This window comes from Neoarius graeffei, chromosome 17, assembly GCF_027579695.1.
Source record: "Neoarius graeffei isolate fNeoGra1 chromosome 17, fNeoGra1.pri, whole genome shotgun sequence".
In the NCBI taxonomy this organism is placed as follows: Eukaryota; Metazoa; Chordata; class Actinopteri; order Siluriformes; family Ariidae; genus Neoarius; species Neoarius graeffei.
Window position 1 is genome coordinate 8,062,103 of NC_083585.1, and position 22,838 is coordinate 8,084,940.

The window sequence follows — 22,838 nt, forward strand, 5'->3', positions numbered from 1 at the left end:
CTGATTAACCTGTATACCCTGTATACCCCCACATTGTATGCTGCTGAATCTGTCCTTTTTTCAGTAGCTTTGTATAAACAATAACCGCTAAATGTAATGCAATGTTATGTAAGGTGATCGCCGAGGCATTCTCATTGTGAAAAGTAAGTCACATGTACATGGACTGGCATTTAATGTTGTATTTGTTCCTTTCTATTTGTTTTTTGTCTGTTCATATTCTTTTTGGGGGAGTAAAGTCAGTGTAAAAATGCCGTTAAATGCATAGGCCTATAGGCCAAGTTTAATGACCTTGAGGTTATCAGAGGTCATATGTCGTTTTACAAATGAAAAATGAATTCAGCACCCAAACATTTAACAAACAAGGCCATTTACTAACTTCATTAATCATTTTAGTGCATTTCATTCCTTAGAAAGCTGAGAAACTGGGTTCAGCTGAGACGTTTACAGGCCCAAAGTTCAATGACCTCTAGAGGTCAACAGAGGTCAGATAGAGCTCGGCATATTGCAGATTTGAATTCGGCACACCCAAATTGACAAAATAAGACTGTTTGCCGACTTTGTCTCAAAAATGCCTTTGACTCTTTAAATAAGCACTTTTTTGAATTTTGGTACCAGTCTACAAGGCCAGAACCTCAATCTTACGCGACACTAGCAAAGACCTCTGCCACGTGAGTAAGCCCTTACCAAATTGATCAGAACTGAAAACTCCTCCTACGCAAAGAAAAATTCATCAGCATCATATCTTTAAACTGCACTTACGCTTTACTAAAAACATGAGTGATCAATCTTTAATGGTACCAAAATAAAAGGCCAACAATTCCAATTTCAGGGTGGGGGAAGCAAGACAAAGAAGGCCCAAATTTTGTCCCAAAAATATTCAGATGACTCAACCCATATCTGACGCAGCAGAGCCTACAGTTGCAGCCACATTAACACGCCACAATGGTCCTGCGCTGGAGTGGAGTGCGTGAAAGTAACTGGGGAAAAAATATAACCTGACCAAAATTTCCTGCTCGTGTCAGCAGCACTATTATATTTCACCAGCTGACTGTACAGGCTTAAAACAAACTGACACTGAAAAACAAAATGGTATGAATCATTATTAACACGTTAATATAATTACTTTAATACCTACAAGGCTGCTTTTTTTTTTTTTGTTCAAGCTTAGAACACCAACCCTTAAAAAAATAATTCACAGTCTCCAGTGAGTAGTGTACAGGTTGGGCAGCCCATGTTCTCTAGAAGTTGTGCTGCTTCCTCTCACACTACTCACCACTGTCCTGGTACATACCACTCAGGCATGGAATGAGAAAAGAACATGACAAGGAATCCACAGAGGAAAGGAAAGGGGGAAGAAAAAAAAAAAAAGCCCATTTGCACTAATGGGACTTGCTTACTCATGAAGTCCTCATAATGGTAGTGTTAACCAACCCAAAAATATACACTACAGTACATCACATTTTTACTTCACCTTGATTGCAAAATGTGGGAGATTGAAAAATATTAGGAATTCTACATTAAATGAGTTGTTTTTTTGTTGTTGTTGATCTCATACAAAAAAAAAAAAAGCGGAAAGATGAACTGAAATTTCACGCAGTGTCCTTTATAGAATACCAATATTCCAGTTCGCTTTCCTGATGATTAGACATTAAACTCAGCTTTGAAGATGTCTGATACACCTTCAGTAGACAGGAAAGAGTGTAAAGCACATTAATCGTTCTTCTTCTCCTCCTCTGGTTTATCTGTGATGGCGGTGGTTGCTGTGTCTCCCACTGGTGCCTGAGCTGAGATCTCTCTGTTGGGGTCCAATCCACTCGTGCCAAACTCGTTGACGCGGTTCGGATCCACTCTGTAGATCCACCTCTGGTACAGGTAGATGAAGAACACTACATCTGTTGAAGAATGAAATCAGCTCTTAATGCAAAAGCAGGCAAAATGGTACCGATTTCAAAATTATGGCCCTTGGTTTTAAAACGCATCTTGGGTGATCGGATCACAAGTGGACATCCGAGACACATCGCCGTTTACACCTTGTTCGTCATGGCGTCCAGCTAACCACTTACACTTGTGTTCAAAATAATAGCAGTCCAACACGACTAACCAGATCAATCACTGTTTCTGGTGGAAATTATATTACTACATGGCAAATAATTTACCAGTAGGTGTAGTAGAGTCATAGAAAACCAACAGACCCAACATTCATGATATGCATGCTCCTGAGTCTGTGTAACCGAATAATTAAGTGAAAGGGGCGTGTTCAAAATAATAGCAGTGTGGAGTTCAATTAGTGAGGTCATTCATTCTGTGAAAAAACAGGTGTCAGTCAGGTGGCCCTAATTTAAGGATGAAGCCAGCACATGTTGTACATCCATTTCTCTCTGAAAACCTGAGAAACATGGGTCGTTCCAGACATTGTTCAGAAGAACAGCGTGCTTTGATTAAAACGTTGATTGGAGGTGTAAAACGTATACTGTAAAGAAGTGCAGAAAACGATGGGCTGCTCGGCTAAAATGATCTCCAGTGCTTTAAAATGGACAGCAAAGCCAGAGAGACGTGGAAGAAAACAGAAGACTACCATTCAAATGGATCAAAGAATAGCCAGAATGGCAAAGACTCAGCCAATGATCAGCTCCAGGGTGATCAGAGACGGTCTGAAGTTACCTGTGAGTACTGTGACAATTAGAAGACGCCTGTGTGAAGCTAATCTATCGGCAAGAAGCCCCCGCAAAGTTCCACTGTTAAAAAAAAGACGTGCTGAAGAGGATACAATTTGCCAAAGAACACATTGACTGGCCTAAAGAGAAATGGAGAAACATTTTGTGGACTGATGAAAGTAAAATTGTTCTTTTTGGGTTCAAGGGCTGCAGACAGTTTGTCAGACGACCCCCAGACAGTGAATTCAAGCCACAGTACACTCTGAAGACAGTGAAGCATGGTGGTGCAAGCATCATGATATGGGGATGTTTCTCTTACTATGATGTTGGGCCCATTTATCGCATACCAGGGATCATGGATCAGTTTGCATATATCAAAATACTTGAAGAGGTCATGTTGCCTTATGCTGAAGAGGAAATGCCCTTGAAACGGGTGTTTCAACAAGACAACGACCCCAAACACACCAGTAAGCGAGCAGCATCAGGGTTCAAGACCAACAAAATGAAAGTTATGGAGTGGCCAGCCCAATCCCCGGACCTTAATCCGATAGAAAACTTGTGGGGTGACATCAAAAATGCTGTTTCTGAGGCAAAACCAAGAAATGCAGAGGAATTGTGGAATGTTGTCAAATCATCCCGGGCTGGAATACCTGTTCACAGGTGCCAGAAGTTCTCAGAAACCGTGGTTATACAACTAAATATTAGTTTAGTGATTCACAGGAATACTAAATCCTTAAGATGTTTTCAGTTTATACAGTAAATATTTGGAGTTTGTAATGAAAAATGTAGACACTGCTATTTTTTTGAACAGCCCAATGTTCATTTTTCTTCATTTTCTGTAAAGTAATTAAAATATTGATACATTTTTCTTCATGTTTTGATGTAGAATATAATGTGCAGTGCTCACAATGCATGGAAATAAAAACTATTATAAGGATTTTGAGCTTTACTCACGTTTTTAAACACACTTATTTTGAACACGACTATGTTCAGATTTCATCACTGCCTACATCACTTCTGCTGGAAGCACAAAGGGCCTGACGTACAATGATGTCAGGCTCCGTCACCAGACGAAAAAAAAAAAAGTTTCAAGAACTAATATATGGTTTATAGATTAATGGTTTCACTTGCACTCTAACCAGGTCCATCAGTACTCCTCACTATTTTTTTCAAGCACCATCACCAGAACAACAAATACATCCTGCACTGATGTCTTTTCCGGTTACATCGTTGTCAGGGGACACATCAGGATGCATTAGTATTTACACTACAAAACACGGTCCAAAGTGTCCCAGACCACCTCGGGAAGTGGTTCGAGTTCACAATGCGTCTCGGTGGTTGTCTGCACCTGTATTTAGCGCGGTCCACTTGTGACCCGATGGCCCAAGAAGCATTTTAAAGGGCCGGTAATGTTACAAAAAGAGAAATCTTGGAGCACTCATACATACCATCTCGAAGACAGCCTATTCTGTACATCATGGGCATTCTGATCACAAAGGCAAACAGGTCATCTATGAACGTGTTTAGTGCCTTATAGGTGAGCATCCTCCACGGAAGATGCGCCACTGATTTCATTTTGTAGTTGATGAAGAGCTGCGGCGTCATCGTGATGAAACCTGTGTTAAACAAAACAATACACAATTAACACAAACTAAGATTTTGTTTTTGTAGAGAACCATTCCGAACACTTTAGCTCAGGTCAAGAATGTATGGTTTTTGTTTTTTGGAGAAAGCTAGCAGAAGGCTAAATCACAGGCTCTCTTACTCAGACAAGGACATCAAGTATTACTGTTCAATAGAACTAGGACTGCACTAGCAATCATCATGATGGAGGTCATGATGAAGAGCTTAAGCTGCAAATAATGCCTCCATAAACCATCCTTACCCACAAATAGCAGCCAAGATTTGTGCTTTATAAATGTGCGTGCACACAAGTTACAGAGGAGGTGCACAGACCAAAACCATGCTCATGTGCACAACAAAAACACTGCTACTCTTGACTTGCACGTGACAAAGCAAAATAGAAACCCGGATGTTGGCCATGTTGGCAGAGATACAAATGTGGGGTCAAGTGACATTCCACAGAAAACAATCATGGGTGTGCAACTCTGTTTTTCAGCTGCTTTAACCTCCTAAGGCCCAAGCTGTCTTTTTACATGCATTTTTTATTTCTCTTTGCCATTTGGGCTTATTAGAACCTGATTAGAATAAAAACTAAGCATCATCTTTTGATAAGATGTACTTTTAGAGAAAAAGTATGTCCACATATGTGGATTCTTGTTCCGAATTTCCATAAAGTGCTATCCACGCATGTGACCACTAAGCCCTAGGAGGTTAAGCGTTACTTTAGTGATGCCATATCTTTGTGCTGTATATGGTTGTGGTCACAACAGTACTCGTGACCGTCGCATGTTCCGATTTTTTAGAATTCCATCCGTGATTCGGAAAGAGGGCGAGGAAACTCTGAGGAGGAGTACTGAGAGGAGACGAGCACGGCCGAACAACATCGCAGAGCCTAATCTAGGAATTTGAAAATAGGGGACAGATCCCTCACTAGTTGTAGAAACAGGGGACAGAAAATATTAACATGGGTAAAAATATCCCTCATTTGTTCCAGTTAGTGGGGACAGAAAAATAAGTAATACATTGGTAGATATTTTCAAGAGTACATCTATAAACAGAACAGTTTTATTAATCTTTACTTTTAGAATATCATTAACATAATACTAAATTGAACTTAACAAGAAAAATTAGACAAATTACTAAAAAAAAAAAAACTAGCAATCATGTGTAAGATTACCAGGACTACAAAAATGCAGAAAAATAGGCTTTACTTATCCAAATGCACCTGTTGGTTCAAAAGTTAAAGTGCATAGAACCTCACAGCACAACATGAAGTTACCTTAAAATATAATATAAATGCCTCAGCTTTCATGTAAGAAAAAAACCTATTAATACTAGTACTGTGTGCAGGCAGTTTCTCCTGAAAACTAAATTAAACAATAATTATAAACTAATAAAATAAATGGCTCAGGCTTCATAGAAGAAAAAAAAACAATTTGAACAGAACCTCAGTATGATGCTGAAGCTGCCTAAACAATGGAAAATAAAATACCATTTTGGCAAAAATGTTGGCATCCATTAATTTCTTGTATTAAGTAAAAAAATAATGTAAAGTGCGCACAGTCCTTCACTGTAAACATAACACACTTTCAGTAACAGAATTTAAGCCTATATAAACACTGACTCGCACATGCTGCTTCTCTTGAATGGAAACACGGAAGTAAGGCAGAAGGTAGTTTGTCGACGTCACCAACGATTGGTCAAATTTGCGGGAAAGTTGCGGTGATTGGATATAATTGCAACACCGCCCTGAATTCGCAGGGATTGGTTGAATTTGCGTCGATGTTGCAAATAGCGAAATCCTGGGGGGTCTGAATGTTATGTTTGGATGAGACAGAACGATACGCCATGTGCTTTTGGGTATTTTTAAAACACTTCACACGATTGGTTGAGATACACTGTCTTCCGGTTCAGTGACCAATGATATAATAGTTCACAAAACTGTTTTACCCGCTAAATAAACCATTCGGAATACTTCGGTCCTTTCCGATATTTTCCGATTGGTGTGTAAACAACGCTGTATTTACCGCACTGCTTGCTAGCGGGTGCTGACAAATTGATACGCACAAGATTCAGTAAAACGCGACTACACGCCCTCTACTTATAAATGCGCGACAAAATGAAGAGATACGCGATATCACTCTCGCGCCCAAAAAGTGGATGTGCGACAGACAGATAAAAACGCGTATTACACGCCCTAGATTAGGCTCTGCATCGGCAGGGCTGATCTAACGGAGAATAAAACCAAAACAGCTCGTGTTTGCAGTGATCATTTTATCTCAGATGAGATTCAAAAGGGGCGGCACGGTGGTGTAGTGGTTAGCGCTGTCGCCTCACAGCAAGAAGGTCCGGGTTCGAGCCCCGTGGCCGGCGAGGGCCTTTCTGTGCGGAGTTTGCATGTTCTCCCCGTGTCCGCGTGGGTTTCCTCCGGGTGCTCCGGTTTCCCCCACAGTCCAAAGACATGCAGGTTAGGTTAACTGGTGACTCTAAATTGACTGTAGGTGTGAATGTGAGTGTGAATGGTTGTGCCTATGTGTCAGCCCTGTGATGACCTGGCGACTTGTCCAGGGTGTACCCCGCCTTTCGCCCGTAGTCAGCTGGGATAGGCTCCAGCTTGCCTGCGACCCTGTAGAACAGGATAAAGCGGCCACAGATAATGAGATGAGATTCAAAAGCTCTCTCAATAATATTATGTAAGAATTTTATTTTGTGTTGCTAGAATTTTGCTATAAATTGAACGTTCTTCTTGTCGTGGTTCACTCGGTCGTTGTTATAATTTTAACGTGTATTACCATTTCGCTTCTAGGAGCGCCAGCAAAATTGGACGATAGAAACAATCCAGACTGGGCACCCACTCAGAAAATGGGCCATGTTTTATCCAAGGTCAGACTTGATTCTTCAGCAGCCAAACCAGATAGAACGCGATATCTGGGTACTCGATGGCCAGTAGAAGCATCTTATCTTCAGAAAAGTCTGACTTTAAATAATATGGCTCAAATCCCACACATATCTATCTTCTCTTTGTATTGAATCTTCGCTCAACCGTTCAAATCGTGGCAAGACTGAGAAAATTTAGCATTGTTTACAGATGCGCTTTCAGCAGCTACCGTCCGAGTTGCTTTGTTTACCCACCATCACGGCAGACGCTCATGACGTAGCACATTTTGATCACGTGGTTGCAAGTCATCTATAGTTAGCTTTTAGAGTGTATTTATTAAAAAAAATAATAAAAAGACAGAAAAAACAAAAGCAAGAAGAAACGAAGGAAGAATTCTTGAAATTCATGAAAAGTGGAGACCTGTCGAGTTCAGCACTTCCGTTTTAAATTAGATCACCATCAAAAGTGTTGAGCAGCTGCGGCCTTCAAAATTTTAAAGCTGTACTTGTTACAAGTTCATTTGTATTCATTATTAATCTTACTTGAGTAAATTAGACTGGGGTAAACCAGTCTAGTCTCCTTCCTGTTTCAAAACAACATCAGAGTGCCCAAGCGGATATTACTTCTAGACTTTCTGTAAAGCTAGCTCTTCTGAACGTTAGATCACTTTCAAACAAGTCATTTTTAATTAATGATCTTATTTGCAAACACAATATTGATTTTTTGCTTCTAACTGAAACATGGCTGGATCAAGCAAAGAGTGCTACCACCCTTATTGAAGCAGCTCCCCCAAATTTTAATTTCATGAGTGCTACCCGACAGGGGAAAGGTGGAGGGATCGCAAATATATTCAAAGCCTCTTTTCAATGTAAACAGTCCTCACTTGGTGATTTTACATCCTTTGAACACTTATGTGCACTTGTTACATGCTCTCCTAACATATTGTTATTAACTATTTACAGGCCTCCGAGACATTCAGCCAAAGTTTTTCTGGAAGAGTTTGGTGAACTGTTGTCAGTCATTTGCTTAGAGTTTGACTGTCTTATTATATCTGGGGATTTTAACTTGCATGTAGATAATACTGATAACACTTATGCCAGAGAACTACATGCACTTATTGACAACTTCAACCTAGTACAACATGTACAGGGGCCGACCCACTCTCGTGGTCATACCCTTGACCTCATTATCGCAAAGGGTCTTACTGTTTCTACTACTGTTGTTGACCTGGCCTTATCTGATCATTTCTGTGTTTTCTCTGATGTTTCTATGTCTCCTCACATTCAGAACAGCTCAACGACTATGGGTAGGAGAGTCATAAACGACAACACGTGTTCTCTTTGAGCAAGCTCTCTCACGGATCTCAACTAAAATGTCAGACTCTGTAGATGATTTACTGGAAATTTTTAATTTAAATATGACCCAAATTATGGATGATATTGCTCCATTCAAAATCAAAAGAGTCAATGATAAGCAGAAAGCACCATGGAAGCAATACCCGGCTGTTAAACTGCTAAAGAGAGAATGTAGGAAGACTGAAAGAAAATAGTGCAAATCTAAACTTCACATCCATTATCAAATCCATAAGGAGATGCTTTGTAAACATAATTATGAAATTCATAAAGCAAGACAGTCTTTCTTCTCCAACATCATCAACAGGAATATGAACAATGCCCGTGTGCTATTTTCAACAGTAGAGAAGCTAACAAATCCCCCACCACAATTAGCACCTGAACTTCTCTCAGTTAATAAATGCAATGAGTTTGCATCCTTTTTCAAAGGTAAAATTGATAAAATACGGCAGAATATTGCTCATAATATATCTCAGTTGCAAATAACTGAAAAGCTGCAATCACCAGTGACACAGACGGACAATTTCAACACAATGTGAGAATTTTGTCTGATTGATTACGAGACTCTTGAAAAAACTGTACAAAATCTCAGTTCCTCAACATCTGAATTGGACATTCTGCCCACCAACTTTAAGTCTGCCTCATAATTACAGATGTGCTTCAGATCATAAATACATCCCTAGAGACTGGCATTGTTCCTGTGTCCCTGAAAAAAGCTGTTGTAAAGCCCCTACTTAAAAAGAATAATCTGGATGCTTCAGTATTAAATAACTACAGGCCAATATCAAATCTACCATTCATCGGGAAAATCCTTGAAAAAACTGTCTTCAATCAATTAACTGCCTTCTTGATATCAAACAGCTGTTTTGATAACTTTCAATCAGGATTTCGTGCCAATCACAGCACTGAAACAGCGCTGATTAAAGTTATAAATGACATGCGTCTTAATACTGATGCAGGCAAAACATCGGTCCTGGTGTTACTGGACCTCAGTGCAGCTTTTGATACTGTTGATCACAACATACTGCTATATCGACTTGAACATTGGGTTGGGTTGACTGGTAAAGTTATCAATTGGTTAAAATCATACTTAGAAGCTTCTTTGTTACCATGGGAAATTGTACCTCAACATCAATGTCCTTGACCTGTGGTGTCCCCCAGGGGTCGATCCTTGGACCATTACTATTCAACCTTTATATGCTCCCACTTGGACAAATTATTAAGAACAACTCAATTTTGTATCACTGCTATGCAGATGACACCCAAATTTACTTTGCTCTATCAGCTAATGATTATGCCCCCCTTGAATGTCTCTACCAGTGTATCGGCCAAATCAACAACTGGATGTCACAAAATTTTCTCCAGCTGAAGAAAGATAAAACAGAAGTAATTCTATTTGGGGAAAAAAGATGAAAGACTCAGGATTACCACTATTCTTGACACGAAGGGGATTAAAACAAAAGATATGGTTAAAAATCTTGGTGTTTTCATTGACAGCGAGCTAAACTTTGACAGTCACATGAAAGCAATCACTAAATCGGCATTTTATCACCTAAAAAACATTTCCAAACTAAGAGGACTTGTGTCAAAAAATGATCTGGAAAAACTAATACATGCCTTCATCTCTAGTAGGGTTGACTACTGCAATGGCCTTTTCACAGGCTTGCCAAAAAAGACCATCAAACGACTTCAGCTGGTTCAAAATGCAGCAGCGAGGGTTCTCACACGAACAAAAAGAACAGGGCACATTACTCCAATTCTAAGGTCCCTTCACTGGCTTCCAGTAAGCTACAGAATTGACTTTAAAGCATTGCTGCTGGTGTACAAATCTCTAAATGGTACAGGGCCCAAGTACCTCTCTGATATGTTGCAGTGGCCTAACCCAATCAGATCTACCAGATCGCAGCAGCAAATTTACTGGTAAAACATGTTAAAACACAGTGTGGTGAAGCAGCTTTTAGCTACTATGCAGTACAGCTATGGAACCAACTCCCAGAGGACATCAAATGCTCCTGCTGTTGGCAGCTTCAAATCTAGACTAAAGACCAAGCTGTTCTCAGATGCTTTCTGCTAACTGATTAATATCTTTACACGTTTTAAACTTAACTTTTATTCTATTTTATTCTGCTGTTTTTTATTGAACTTTTACTTCATTTTATTACTTTATTTCTAATATTGTTTCTCATTTTTATTTTTCTCTCTTCTTCTCCCTTTGTTTTATGTAATTTTATTTTCTATTGTTTACTGTTTTGCTTTTACCTCTGTAAAGCACATTGAACTGCCACTGTGTATGAAATGCGCTATAGAAATAAACTTGCCTTGCCTAAATACATTCAGTACATTTTCCACCAACATTACCTGGCTAAATGTCTGTGTTGCCTGATGTAGCGTATACAAAGCAATTACAGTTGAAGTAAGGCGTACAAGTAGCGAAAAGTCAGTCATTTGGGTTTCGGCACAAGTTTCTTAGAGGGATTTAAAATAAAAATAAATAAAAAACCCTCATTCCTGTATGAGAGAGACATCGATGAAGCCACATGTCGAGACCTAAATATTGTTTACATTAATGACCTTGTGGTATCGGGGGCGTGGTCGAGCGCCGGTCTGTGACAGGAGGGCGGAGTCAGGGAAGGTAAGTGGCAGAATCACTACACCTGACGGCAATTAACCTGTGTTTGTGTGTGTCTTCCCAGTGACCGCGCCCTATTTAAGGAGGGAGGGTGAGAGCGGAGGGGAGCTTCCCCAGACGAGAACACTACAGTGTGTGTGTCTCTAGCGTTTAAAGTTGTCAGACTGAAAAGTGCGGCAATAAAGCTTATATTTAACCCTGATCTCTGTCCTGCTGTCCTCTGTGCTCCACCCCCCACGTACGGAACGTTTACAGTGGTGCTGAAACCCGGGACCGTGGAGCACCAACCAAGCAGCCCCATGGAATCCTCCCCGTTCGCCGACCTGGTCCACGCCCTCGCCACGGCCCAGCAAAGCCAGCACCAGGCGCTCGTCACACTCCGGAAGGAACAAGAGCGGCGCTCGACCACGCCCCCGCTGCCACAGACCTATTCCTATATTTATTGATCATTGTTCATAGCATTACTTGTCCATATCATATCTCACAGAGTCCTAGCTGGATCAGATTGTGACCTTAGCATACATTAGATTAAGTATAAATACAGAGGTGATTATAGGAAATGGGCGGCACGGTGGTGTAGTGGTTAGCGCTGTCGCCTCACAGCAAGAAGGTCCGGGTTCGAGCCCCGTGACCGGCGAGGGCCTTTCTGTGCGGAGTTTGCATGTTCTCCCCGTGTCCGCGTGGGTTTCCTCCGGGTGCTCCGGTTTCCCCCACAGTCCAAAGACATGCAGGTTAGGTTAACTGGTGACTCTAAATTGACCGTAGGTGTGAATGTGAGTGTGAATGGTTGTCTGTGTCTATGTGTCAGCCCTGTGATGACCTGGCGATTTGTCCAGGGTGTACCCCGCCTTTCGCCCGTAGTCAGCTGGGATAGGCTCCAGCTTGCCTGCGACCCTGTAGAACAGGATAAAGCGGCTACAGATAATGAGATGAGATGAGATTATAGGAAATTGTGCTGATTGATTGAGAGATTCGGACTATTTCTCGATAATCACATCGAGCGACTCGGCAAAATGGCGGCCAATCGCTTCGTCACCGTAAGTGAGGAAGAATTACAGATGATGAAAGAAAACGCTGCTCCTAAAAGCGCTGTAGATGCTCCGAAGTTTGGTCTAAAACTATTCAAAGGGAAGGTGGAGTTGGGATTTATTTTATTCATTTCAAAACAAAGGATCTTATGAGTCAGCGAAGAGAAGTGACAAGCCTGAGTCGCGCTGTTATTACATTTACAAACCGCTTTTGAAGTTTGAAATACATTTTTTTTTAAATATGATTTTTTTTAATTGTTACATATTAACTCAAGCCCCAGTTGTGAACGGAGGGCGGAGTCTTGGAGGAGTAGTGGGTAATTTAATGAGCGAGTGTACACCCGTGAGCAACCATGCTCCTTTTTATACACCGTGTCCTGCAACGCCGTGAGAGTCCCTGTGGCGCAGAATACAGCGTCTCTGACGGCGTCCAGCTCAGCTCGTCTGCGTCACGATTATTAATTAATAGACCCCTTCGCAGTAAACGTCATTCATACCCAAGAGGAAATTGCGCGTGCAGCCTGGACCCAAAAAAGACTCAGAAATGCCTAGTTGTTGTGTTGTCGGGTGTCAGAATCGTAGCAGTGATGGGGTTAAAATGTACAGAATTCCAGCAGGATCTCACCCATTCAAAAAAAAAAAAAAAAAAATCGCCGATGTTTATGGCTACAAGCCATCAAATGTGTAGACTGGGATGAAAACACCATCAAAAATGCAGCGCCCACTTCATCACAGGTAAGATCAGGCTATTTATTAAATCTTTCTTTTTTTATTCTTTCTAGTCTTCGTTTATTGATGTAGCAAAATACTTTGGTAACGTTTGTCTGATTAGCTGGGTCATAGTTACACAATGTAATGAATATTGTTAGCATGTTAACTTAGCTTTGCGTGCAATTTTGTTTGTAGGAGAGGTCTCGCTTGACTCAAGCAGTCCAGATTTTGTGCCATCATTATTTGTGTATGCCGAAAATCACAATTTTAAAGCAAGGATGGAAAGGTAAAATTGTGTGCCCTCACTCTAAATGCCAACTTACGTTGACTGCTCTAACCTAGCTCCCGCCCCGTTCAGTTTCATTTCTGCTCTCTGCCTCTCGCTTTTTACGCAGCTCTGATTTCTCTTAGCTGCACTCTTTACACTATCATTCCTTTCATGCCATCACCTCCTGCAAATTGCTGTTTAGTGTTGGTATTTGCTGTTGTAGCCAGGGACGTCACTAGGTTTGAGAGACAGGGGTAGCTTAGCACCCAGAGGAGAAAAGGTATTGTGTGTGCGCAGCGCGCGCCGAACATTTTTCAGAGCACCTACTAAGGCTGTCAATCAATTCATTATTTCAAGAGCATCACACCTTGGGGACACACTTCCCACCATTTCTATTCTATTTTAAAATTGCTTTCATCATTTAATTGCTTGCTGAAGCAACTTCACCAGCATCTGCTCCTTTGCCTCTCGCCTCTTGCTGCTGACTCCCTTTCTTAAAAAATCTTCGTATATCCATCTAGCCAAAGGATAGACAGACAGATAATCTTTTCCCATGCCAAAACTAATGCTAGTAGGCTACAACCCACACAGCTTAGTAAGTTTGTTCACCATGCTAACGTGCCAGATTTACAGTTGAAATAGAAAAGCTACAATATCGTCTTTCCTCACTACCCATTGCTCAATATAGCCTAGGTAAAGTTAAGCAAATGCAAACCACTGACATCAAATTACAATCTCACCGTGTGTGTCTGCAAATGAAAGCACAGAATTCTGACTCTCTGCAAACCCAACTCAATGGAAGCCCGCACCGCGCCTGCTGCAGAATTCCCACGTAGTTTTTTAAGTCCTACTAGCCTACCACTCGACGTGACGCTTGACACAGAGCCAATGAGGAGGAATCACAACGATATTAATAATATTGTATTAAACAATAAATAAGCCAGCAGAAACTGTTGTTCGGATTAACTTGCGTTCTTGATGGCTCATGTTCAGTGCTTTACTGCCTTTGTTTTTTTTTGGAAAAAAAAAAATAAAAATATAAATAATTTAAAAAAAGGGCAAAAAATATAGGGTGGCTTTGCCATAAGATAGGGTGGCTGGAGCTACCCTAAAATGGGTCTGGCGACGTCTATGGTTGTAGCTAAAGCCACATTGCCATCACATCACTGGCATAATTTGATTAAAACAATTTCAGTGTAAAACACGTTCTGTACTAGGGCTGTGCGATGTCCCCTTAATTGGCATCGACGATGTTTACAGTGCAAACATCGTGATGGACGATCATATCGTGGGGGGGGGGGATTTTAATACCACATTATTAAATATATTATTATTATTATTAAAAGTATTAGATACTCATCCGAGGCTTTGGCACGTAAAGAAAAAAAAGCGCTAGGTGATGTGGAATATTTGGCCTTGATAACGGATATGTGGTCCAGCTGCAACATGATGCCCTATATGTCAGCTACCGTACATTATGTGGACCGAGAGTGGGCAATGCAGTCCAAATGCCTGCAGACGAGTTTCATGCCAGAGACACATTCAGCGGACAATTTAGAAGACGCATTGCGCGAGACACTTGCCGAATGGAAAATAGAGGAGAAAAAGATCGCCTGTATAACAACGGGGCAAATATTGTCGCAGCCATCAGGCAATTGAAATGGCCGTGGTTAAGTTGTTTTGGGCACAATTTGAACCTGGCCATAACCAACTCGCTTGCGCAACAGAGGGCCAGTACAGACCGAGCGTTTGGAGTTTGCCGAGCAGTCAACACTGCGTTTGCGCACAGCTGGCTTCGGAGAAATGAGCTGCGCAAAGCGCAGGTGGAAATGAACCTCCCCGAGCACTCACTGATCACGGTAAGATATTAATCTGCTCTAACAATGAAAGACTAGTATTCAAACTATGAGAAGAAACTACACTTAAGCTATTACTCATTGTTTATTTACACCATATCAATTGAAGATGCGTTTCGGCCTTTAGTGCGCACTTGAACGCGCTAATTTTTCCAATTTATTAGTGTTTGAATTATTGCACCAGCTTTTAAAATCATGATTTAATATTGTTTTTTTTTTACTGTCTTTACATTTGTCAGAATCACCTTCATTCTTCCCTTTGGTTTGACATTATGGCTTAGAGTGGACCATTTTGAGTCTGAAAGTAGGCCTATTTACCAGATTAAAGTTATTTGACTTCTGCCGAAGTCCGCGCTTCACTGCCGTTTGGGGTGCAATATTTCCCGACTGAAGTCGTTAATAGTGGCTATTTGTTTGAACAACATGACAAATTTTACATTAAAAGTATAGTGTAGGCTAAAAAATGAAGTCAAAATGTATTATTAGTAGCATACTGTATTTGTGTAACCACATGTTATGTTCACTAGCACGTCCCTGCACCATAGCCTACGTGAACAAGCGGTAATAGGATATTACTTTATAATGATTTATATAATTATGTATTTATATGTGTTATATAATATATTTATATATTAAACAAAACTAACTAACTAAACTAACAAAAAACTAACTTTTTAGGTTAAATAGGCCCAGATGATACCGTATATGCATGATTATGACAGGAGGGGGCGTGGTATCACGATGGTGGCTCTCCATCGTGATGGATGACTACCATCGTCGATGGACGATGGCATCGTCTATCGGCACAGCCCTATTCTGTACATGCCCGCACATAATCATATGCGTCTAAAGACTTGTAGGCACGAAGTTTTTCGTGGGTGTACACTGAAGTCTTGTCAGTAAGGTACGAGTATATATCTGGCCATTGTATACCAGGGAACTTACTAACATCGTCCGTCCACTCTTTAATTAAATGCGGATCCGGTAGGCGATGTCCACTTGTTAGAGTTAACTTATGTAGCATTCTCGATCTTGTAACGACAATTGTTTGGCATAATCTGACAGCTCATAATGCCGTCTATGGGCAGCGCCATTGTTTCTGGGTCCAGGCTGCGCGCGCATCCTAGCAACGGTCGGTTTGTTTACAAACATGCGAAGGGGTCTATATGCTGAAACATTCACACTAATCTCACCGACACCAAAACGGCACGTCTTACGCTCAAAGCTACGCTTACTTTAGGACAGTACACAGGACATAATAAGCCCATTTTAGGACCTTTATACATATGCACAGAGATTGGACTGTTGGTCAGTCAGACCTGCAGCTCAGAACGGATTGTCCTGGATGTGCAAGTGCAACGTGTGTGAACTGATCAGTACAGAAATGATACTGTATGCTTTGACTAAGTGGCGAATCTTCACTCACCGAATGTTAACAAGAATCCGTAGAGCATGCTGAGCACCCAGGAGTACCAGCCTTTGTGCTCTACGTAGATTAAGCTGTAAACAGCGTAACACCCAAAGAGTGGGTACAGGAGCCAGGACAGGTACTTAAAGGCCATCTAGAGAAAAGATCAAACACAAATCTCACTTCAGGTGTCTTTCAAAAGAACAAATCACGCCGAATGGCTTCAGTGAAAAGCAAACTTACATCATCATAGATTTTAGTTGAAGACTCAACATATGTGGACTTGTCTTTGAATATCAATCGTGGAAATACTCCTGCAATCTTGTTCTCTCTGTCCAACTGAAAAGGCCAGAGAGGAGATCAGAGTAAAACAGTTCTTACTAAAAACAGTACAAACTGCAACTTATTTAAAAAAAAAGACAGATGCTGCTGCTCACCCTGACGTCCATGACTTTAGTGATCTTCCAGAAGTCGATGAGCAGCCCGATGAAGACGCTGACTTGCACCACAAAGTTGGTCTCATTGTCCAGGATGTAGAGGAGTACCACCAGGGACTGGAACACACCAAATATGATGGAGCGCACGGACAGACCCTCCAAAGACTGACGACTGTTCCAGAACTGGATATCTGAGTGGAGAATAAAAGAAACAAAATAAAAGGTCACAGCTTAAATATTACCCCTTTTCGACCAACAGGGGATGAGCTCTTGAAAAGGTTCTGTGAACCCTGATGCCTGTTGGTGAACCACTCAGTTTTCACCAGTTCTGAGCAGAACCGTTGTAATCCAGGATGCGTCATGAACGGAGAGTGTTGCACGACAGGAGTAAACAGTTGCAGCAAGACCGCAGAGGGCATCGATTACCTGCGAGCTTTTGTTCTGTTAGAGCAGATATTTGTTTTCATTCCCTTTTTTCTGAAAATGTATCCTTGCCCATTGCTTTGCTCCGCTTCCTCTCCAAACTAATGACACGCCCACTGAGGTCATGGTTCCTGCTTCAAAAACCAGCTATACTTTGGTTCCAGCTGGGACCAACTTTTCAGGTTCCAAATCAATTTATTTTGTTCAAAATTTGGGGCGCAAACCAGAACAGACGTCGTTCCTTTTTGGTGGAAAAGGGGTAAATGTGTAGCCTAGTAAACTAGACCCACCAGCCTAGCGGCCAAAAATATTTTTTGCCTGCGAGTGGGTCTAGCCTCGCACCACATCAACAAAACACCCCGGGCATCAAATCGTGCCCGCCAATCACAACGCAAGGTTTTTGTTTGGATTCTTTGGGCGGGCTTTTGCAGGAGTGACAACAAGGCTGCGCGACGCTGGAGAAAGCGCAACAGGAAAGATGGCTATGGCTAGTGAACAGCGCGCGTTTGACTCCGCTTTGGAATCAGTTTTAGAAGAATTACACTTGGAGTTTTCGTTGAAACATGAGCAGGAAGAGGCTCTCCGCTCATTCCTTTTCAAGACGGACATTTTCGCTGTTTTGCCGACCGGCTATGGCAAAAGTCTGATCTACCAGCTGCTCCGCTCGTAGCCAAAAGGATGGGGCTAGTTTGTGCAGTACGAAGAATTAATAAACAGCTTTGAAACATTACTTTTTGATTGTTTCTTATTTTCCCGTTATTTTAAATTTAAGGGAAATTATTTCACCAAACACCACTAAATAAAAATAAAAACTCTCAAACAGTTTAAAGGGATAGTTCGGGATTTTTGACGCGAATCTGTATGGCATCCCCATCAATAGTGTCGTGCAAACACACTGACTTACCCCTGACAGCATCCTGGGAGTCCAGTTCTTGTCCAGTTTTGGTCCAGACGAAAGTAGTCCGGCAAGTTTGTTGGGGTCACGAAAGTAAAACGTTTTTCGTCTCAAAACAGTACGTGTTCAAAAGAGTGATATATTTGCATCACAAAACCGTTGCCAAATAAAAAGTCAGACCTCGAAATCGCTTGGCAGTATTTTCTCTCCCTTCTTATCACTGCGCGCTGCCGCCAGGTGACAGCGAAACGCAGACCCGCTAAGCTGGTGGGAGACCAAGGCTGCACTCTATCCACGGCTTACACACGTGATGGCACGGAGGATGTGTATAGTGGCAGCATCTGTCCCCCCAGAGAGGATCTTTTCAAAAGCAGGACAGATTATAACTGAGAGGAGAAATAGAATCAGAATTAACTAGTTAATTGCAGCAATTAAAGGAATAGGTAGGAAAAGGAAGGCGCAAAGACACCGCGCAGCGCCTGAAAACGGGTTTTCAGGCGCTGCGCACCCGTTTTCAGGCGCTGCGCGGTGTCTTTGTGCCTGCAGCGGTGCTTTGCCTGTGCTGTGGCTGAAAATAGTTCCAGATATAAATTGGTCTAGTAAATCCCTTCGTGTTAATTTGCATTGATATGTGTACTCGATGTGACTGTACAAGTCATGAGAAATAATTATAAAAAATCTTGAGTTATTTAATTCACTTTTGTAACGACAATGCTAGCTGGACACGCCGGATTACAGCGACTACGCTAAGCTAAGCTAACCGGGGCGTTTATAGATCAGGACAATGGCTGAGTCGGCTACAAAACGCTTTGGCTCACTCATCCAACTCTAGGGACTGCAGGGACTGACTCAATTTCATCTGGGGGTGGCGTACTCCTTTAAATCAAAAATAAAACCTCAGGAGCCGACTCCTTATAGTAAGAAGAGCCAAAAGAGCCGAAATTCCCATCACTAGTAAACAATGAATGAAACAGCCGTGGCTGTCACCTGGCGGCAGCGCGCAGTGATACCGAGGGAGAGAAAATAGTGCCAAGCGATTTTGAGGTCTGACTTTTTATTTGGCAACGGTTTTGTGATGCAAATATATCACTCTTTTGAACACATACTGTTTTGAGACGAAAAACGTTTTACTTTCGTGACCCCAACAAACTTGCCGGACTACTTTCGCCTGGACCAAAACTGGACTCCCAGGATGCTGTCAGGGGTAAGTCAGTGTGTTTGCACGACACTACTGATGGGGATGCCATACAGATTCATGTCAAAAATCCCGAACTATCCTTTTAAGCAAACCCTTGAAAAAAATGAGTGCATGTTAAGTATGTGGTACAGACTCCAAACTTGTCATTATCTCCAAACTTCTTAATATCTAGAACCTGTTTATTAATTAATACGCATTTTGAAAAATTATTTATTTCAAGGTCTCCCCCACTGCTTTCTGTCGCTCTGACTACGTCACTGTTGCGCTGATTGGTCAGAGCGTTGGCCTATACGCACAGAGACAGTTTGAAAGACAGCGGGTTGTTCCTCCCACCCCCGTCGGAAATGTCTACGAGCGAGGCCAGACTAAATATTCACATTTAGTCTGGCTTGCCAGGCTAGTAAATGTGAGCTTTCACACAATTTCTGCATTTATGGCATTTCACCAAGATGCCTGGGCTAAGAACCTACAACATTCTCTTGCTCCAAGACCCCTTTTCCACCCAGACAGTTCCAGGGCCGTTACAGAGCCAGTGCCTAATCCTGAACCAGTTCTTTACATTTCAACAGCCAAAGAACAAGCTCTCAGCCAGGAAAACTGGCTCCAGAGCAACTCTTTACTGGTCTAGAACCAAAACATCACTTATGTCAAGGGCTGGGGCAGGATTACCATGACTAGTGAGGCCAGCTGAAACTCAAGGTTCTAACGAGGCCTTTTCAGCGCATCGAGCCGATATGCAGAGTTTCCTTACTGCCACACAATACTGCTGACACGCCTGTAAGAGTTGCTGCTACACTAATAAAAAGAAAATGTGGCCTTTTGTTTAATTTCCTCTTGTTATCCCCACGCGGCAGTTACAGCGCGCCGCCATGTGAACGTTCTACATTGGGACATACTCCCCTCCCCATCCATGTAAGCACCCAGTGCGTAGCTGCCCGAGTAGTTCCGTGTGGAGATGGTCACTGATCATGCGAGTCTGCTTCACCTCCTTCCTTATGGTGCGTTTACGGTAAAACGCCATCCGTGTTAAGAGGTGCTTACACACCATGCACGCAATACGTACCTGTCCACGGCAATTTTTTTTAAATGACGCAACCATTGGAGTAACGGTCAGTAGGGGAAGCTATGATAGGAGTGAGATCTGGATCGTCACTGAATGGCTGAAGCTGAAAATAAAGCTGACGCTTGGTGAAGATCAACTGGTTCTTTTATTCTTATTCCATAAATGTGTCACCAATATAGTTGAATATTAATTATAATAAGTAAGTGTTGAATAAAAACAATCTGCAGCAACTTTTGACCAAAAAAAGAGCGACTTTCAAGGAGGCCTGCAAGTATCAGGAAATGCACTAGAATGCATCTCTGAGCATGGAGAACCCAAACCCCCAGCTGTTATGACTGGAGCCACTACACTGATATTTTGGTTGAGTTAGAACCCTGAAAACTTTGCGACTGCCATTTTTTTTTTGGGAGGGGGGGGGTAAGTGTAGTGCCTAGTCTGACTAATCCAAAAGATAATGATGATGATGTAGTCCATCATTACTGTTGTGCTTGATGTGAAAGCAGAGCCATTTGCAGTGGTGTAAATGATGTGGTTCTGTGGCGACTCTCTTGCTTGTGGAAATGCAAACCAGTTCTTAGAATATTCACAAACTGCACCAGGTTTGCATTGGTGAAAAGTGGGTGTGTGTGCGCACGCAAGTAGTAGATTCTAAAACACAGTACAAGAATGTGTGTTTTGTATGGGTGATGTATGTGAGTCGTTCTATAATTAGGGGTACATCTCAAGTCCATGTGCTGTATTTGTCAATTTCATTAACTATTAACTTCAGCCAATGATCTTTTGTACATTAGCACACATTTCTCTTTTATATAATACAAAAAGTCAACAAATTACATCATTTTACTCTGCAAAAATGCATATATAATACTGGAATTTGGTGTTTTTATGCTGTCCGATTTTCCAAATGTCAGGTTTAGTCTTCATATTTACATTTTTAAAAAAAGGTTTTTGTTTAAAATTTTTACAAATATTTATTCATGGTAATTATTATAATATGACAAAAAAAGTGTTTAAAAGCTTAAAATGCTTTATATTATAAATTAAATGAAGAATTTTGTGCGCGTCCGAGAAACTTGTGTCAACTGTGTTACCCACTGAACCCCCCCCCCACTCCCATAAATCGGCAAATGGTTTGGTCCTAAGTCATGTGACCAACATCATGTGATGTCATATCCTCTTTGGTGGGAAATTTGAAGACCGTGTGGTAAGTTTTGAGTTCACCTCTTCAATATTTTCATCAATACTGTTGTATAGTCCTACAGAGGGTTAATTGCCTGTCAACTGTGTTGTCAACATATTCATATAAACCTGATTTAGAAATTGTATTTACAAAGTATACAGCTAAAGATAATAAAAATATGAATTGATTAAGGTCTTGTAGTGAAAGCTCTGAGGTCTGCAGTTAGCACAACACTCTAAAAATGGCCGAAATGTCAACTGTGTTACCGTCAACTGTGTTACCCGTCAGCTATGACACAGTTGAGGAGGAGTACGTTTCTGTCACTTAATCTTCATATTGACAGACAAACAAACAGAATGATTTAATATGTTCAATTTGTTAAATAAGCTACGTTTCTCTGAAATTGTGTCTAAATGTTGTTTTAACAGTTCACCTGAATTCATCAGCTTATTTGTAGTTAAACTTAAAACAATAAAAAGCTCTTTTTATCCTAAAAAGTGTCCTCTTGTTCTTCTGCCCTGTCAACTGTGTTACTCCCGTCAATTGTGTGACATTGCCTGTCAACTGTGTTGCAAGTGTTTTTTGTGCTATAAATCTCTTGTGTTTGATGAACTGTAAAATAAAAGATTGGGGATTATCTCTGGATAGGGAAGTCTTGTATAAGAAGGGAGAACAACTCTAAATTCGACGTAACAAGGATTTATGTTGAAAAAAAAAAGTGTCATTCTGCATCACAGTGAACCATAAAATCCTATTTATGAAGCTCAAAATTCATATTTTCCGTAACAGTTGTACAGATTAATTAAAAGCATCTTGTTAATGGACTTAAGCACTTTCAAACAAATGTGCAGTATTTTTATACATGTTTAAGATGACATAACATTTGTCCATAACACGGTTGACAAAATAAACAATCAAATGTTCATTTTCATTAAAATATTTTAAAAGTAATTTAAAGATTAAGCTTGGCAATTAATTTGTTTAGGAACTTGAGGGTATATACCATGGAAACATATGTTATTTATTGAAAAAGAACACTGATATTTTGAGATTTTGCTTTACATGAAATGTACCCCTAATTATAGAATGACTCACGTATTTATATTACACACACGTGTAGATCTCACAATTTTTAAGTGGTCACGAGTGTTTACTGGGAAATACGCCACTCGTATTTTCCACCTGGGACATGGAGAACCAAAACCGTGACATAAATCTCCGTTCGTCCCTCGTGA

At 41.1% G+C, this 22,838-nt stretch overlaps 1 protein-coding gene across 1 annotated transcript in view; it reads right to left on the bottom strand.

Moving 5' to 3' along the window:
- Positions 1 to 739: 739 nt before the first annotated feature.
- Positions 740 to 22,838, bottom strand: part of clptm1 (CLPTM1 regulator of GABA type A receptor forward trafficking) — a 58,366-nt gene continuing 36,267 nt past the window's right edge. Inside the window, exons 10-14 of the mRNA XM_060943669.1 lie at positions 16,845 to 17,035; positions 16,651 to 16,746; positions 16,426 to 16,561; positions 4,103 to 4,270; positions 740 to 1,892 (exon numbers count right to left, since the gene is read on the bottom strand). Coding sequence (XP_060799652.1) covers positions 1,711 to 1,892; positions 4,103 to 4,270; positions 16,426 to 16,561; positions 16,651 to 16,746; positions 16,845 to 17,035 — 773 coding nt within the window. The 3' untranslated portion in view covers positions 740 to 1,710. The remainder of the gene's footprint in view (positions 1,893 to 4,102; positions 4,271 to 16,425; positions 16,562 to 16,650; positions 16,747 to 16,844; positions 17,036 to 22,838) is intronic.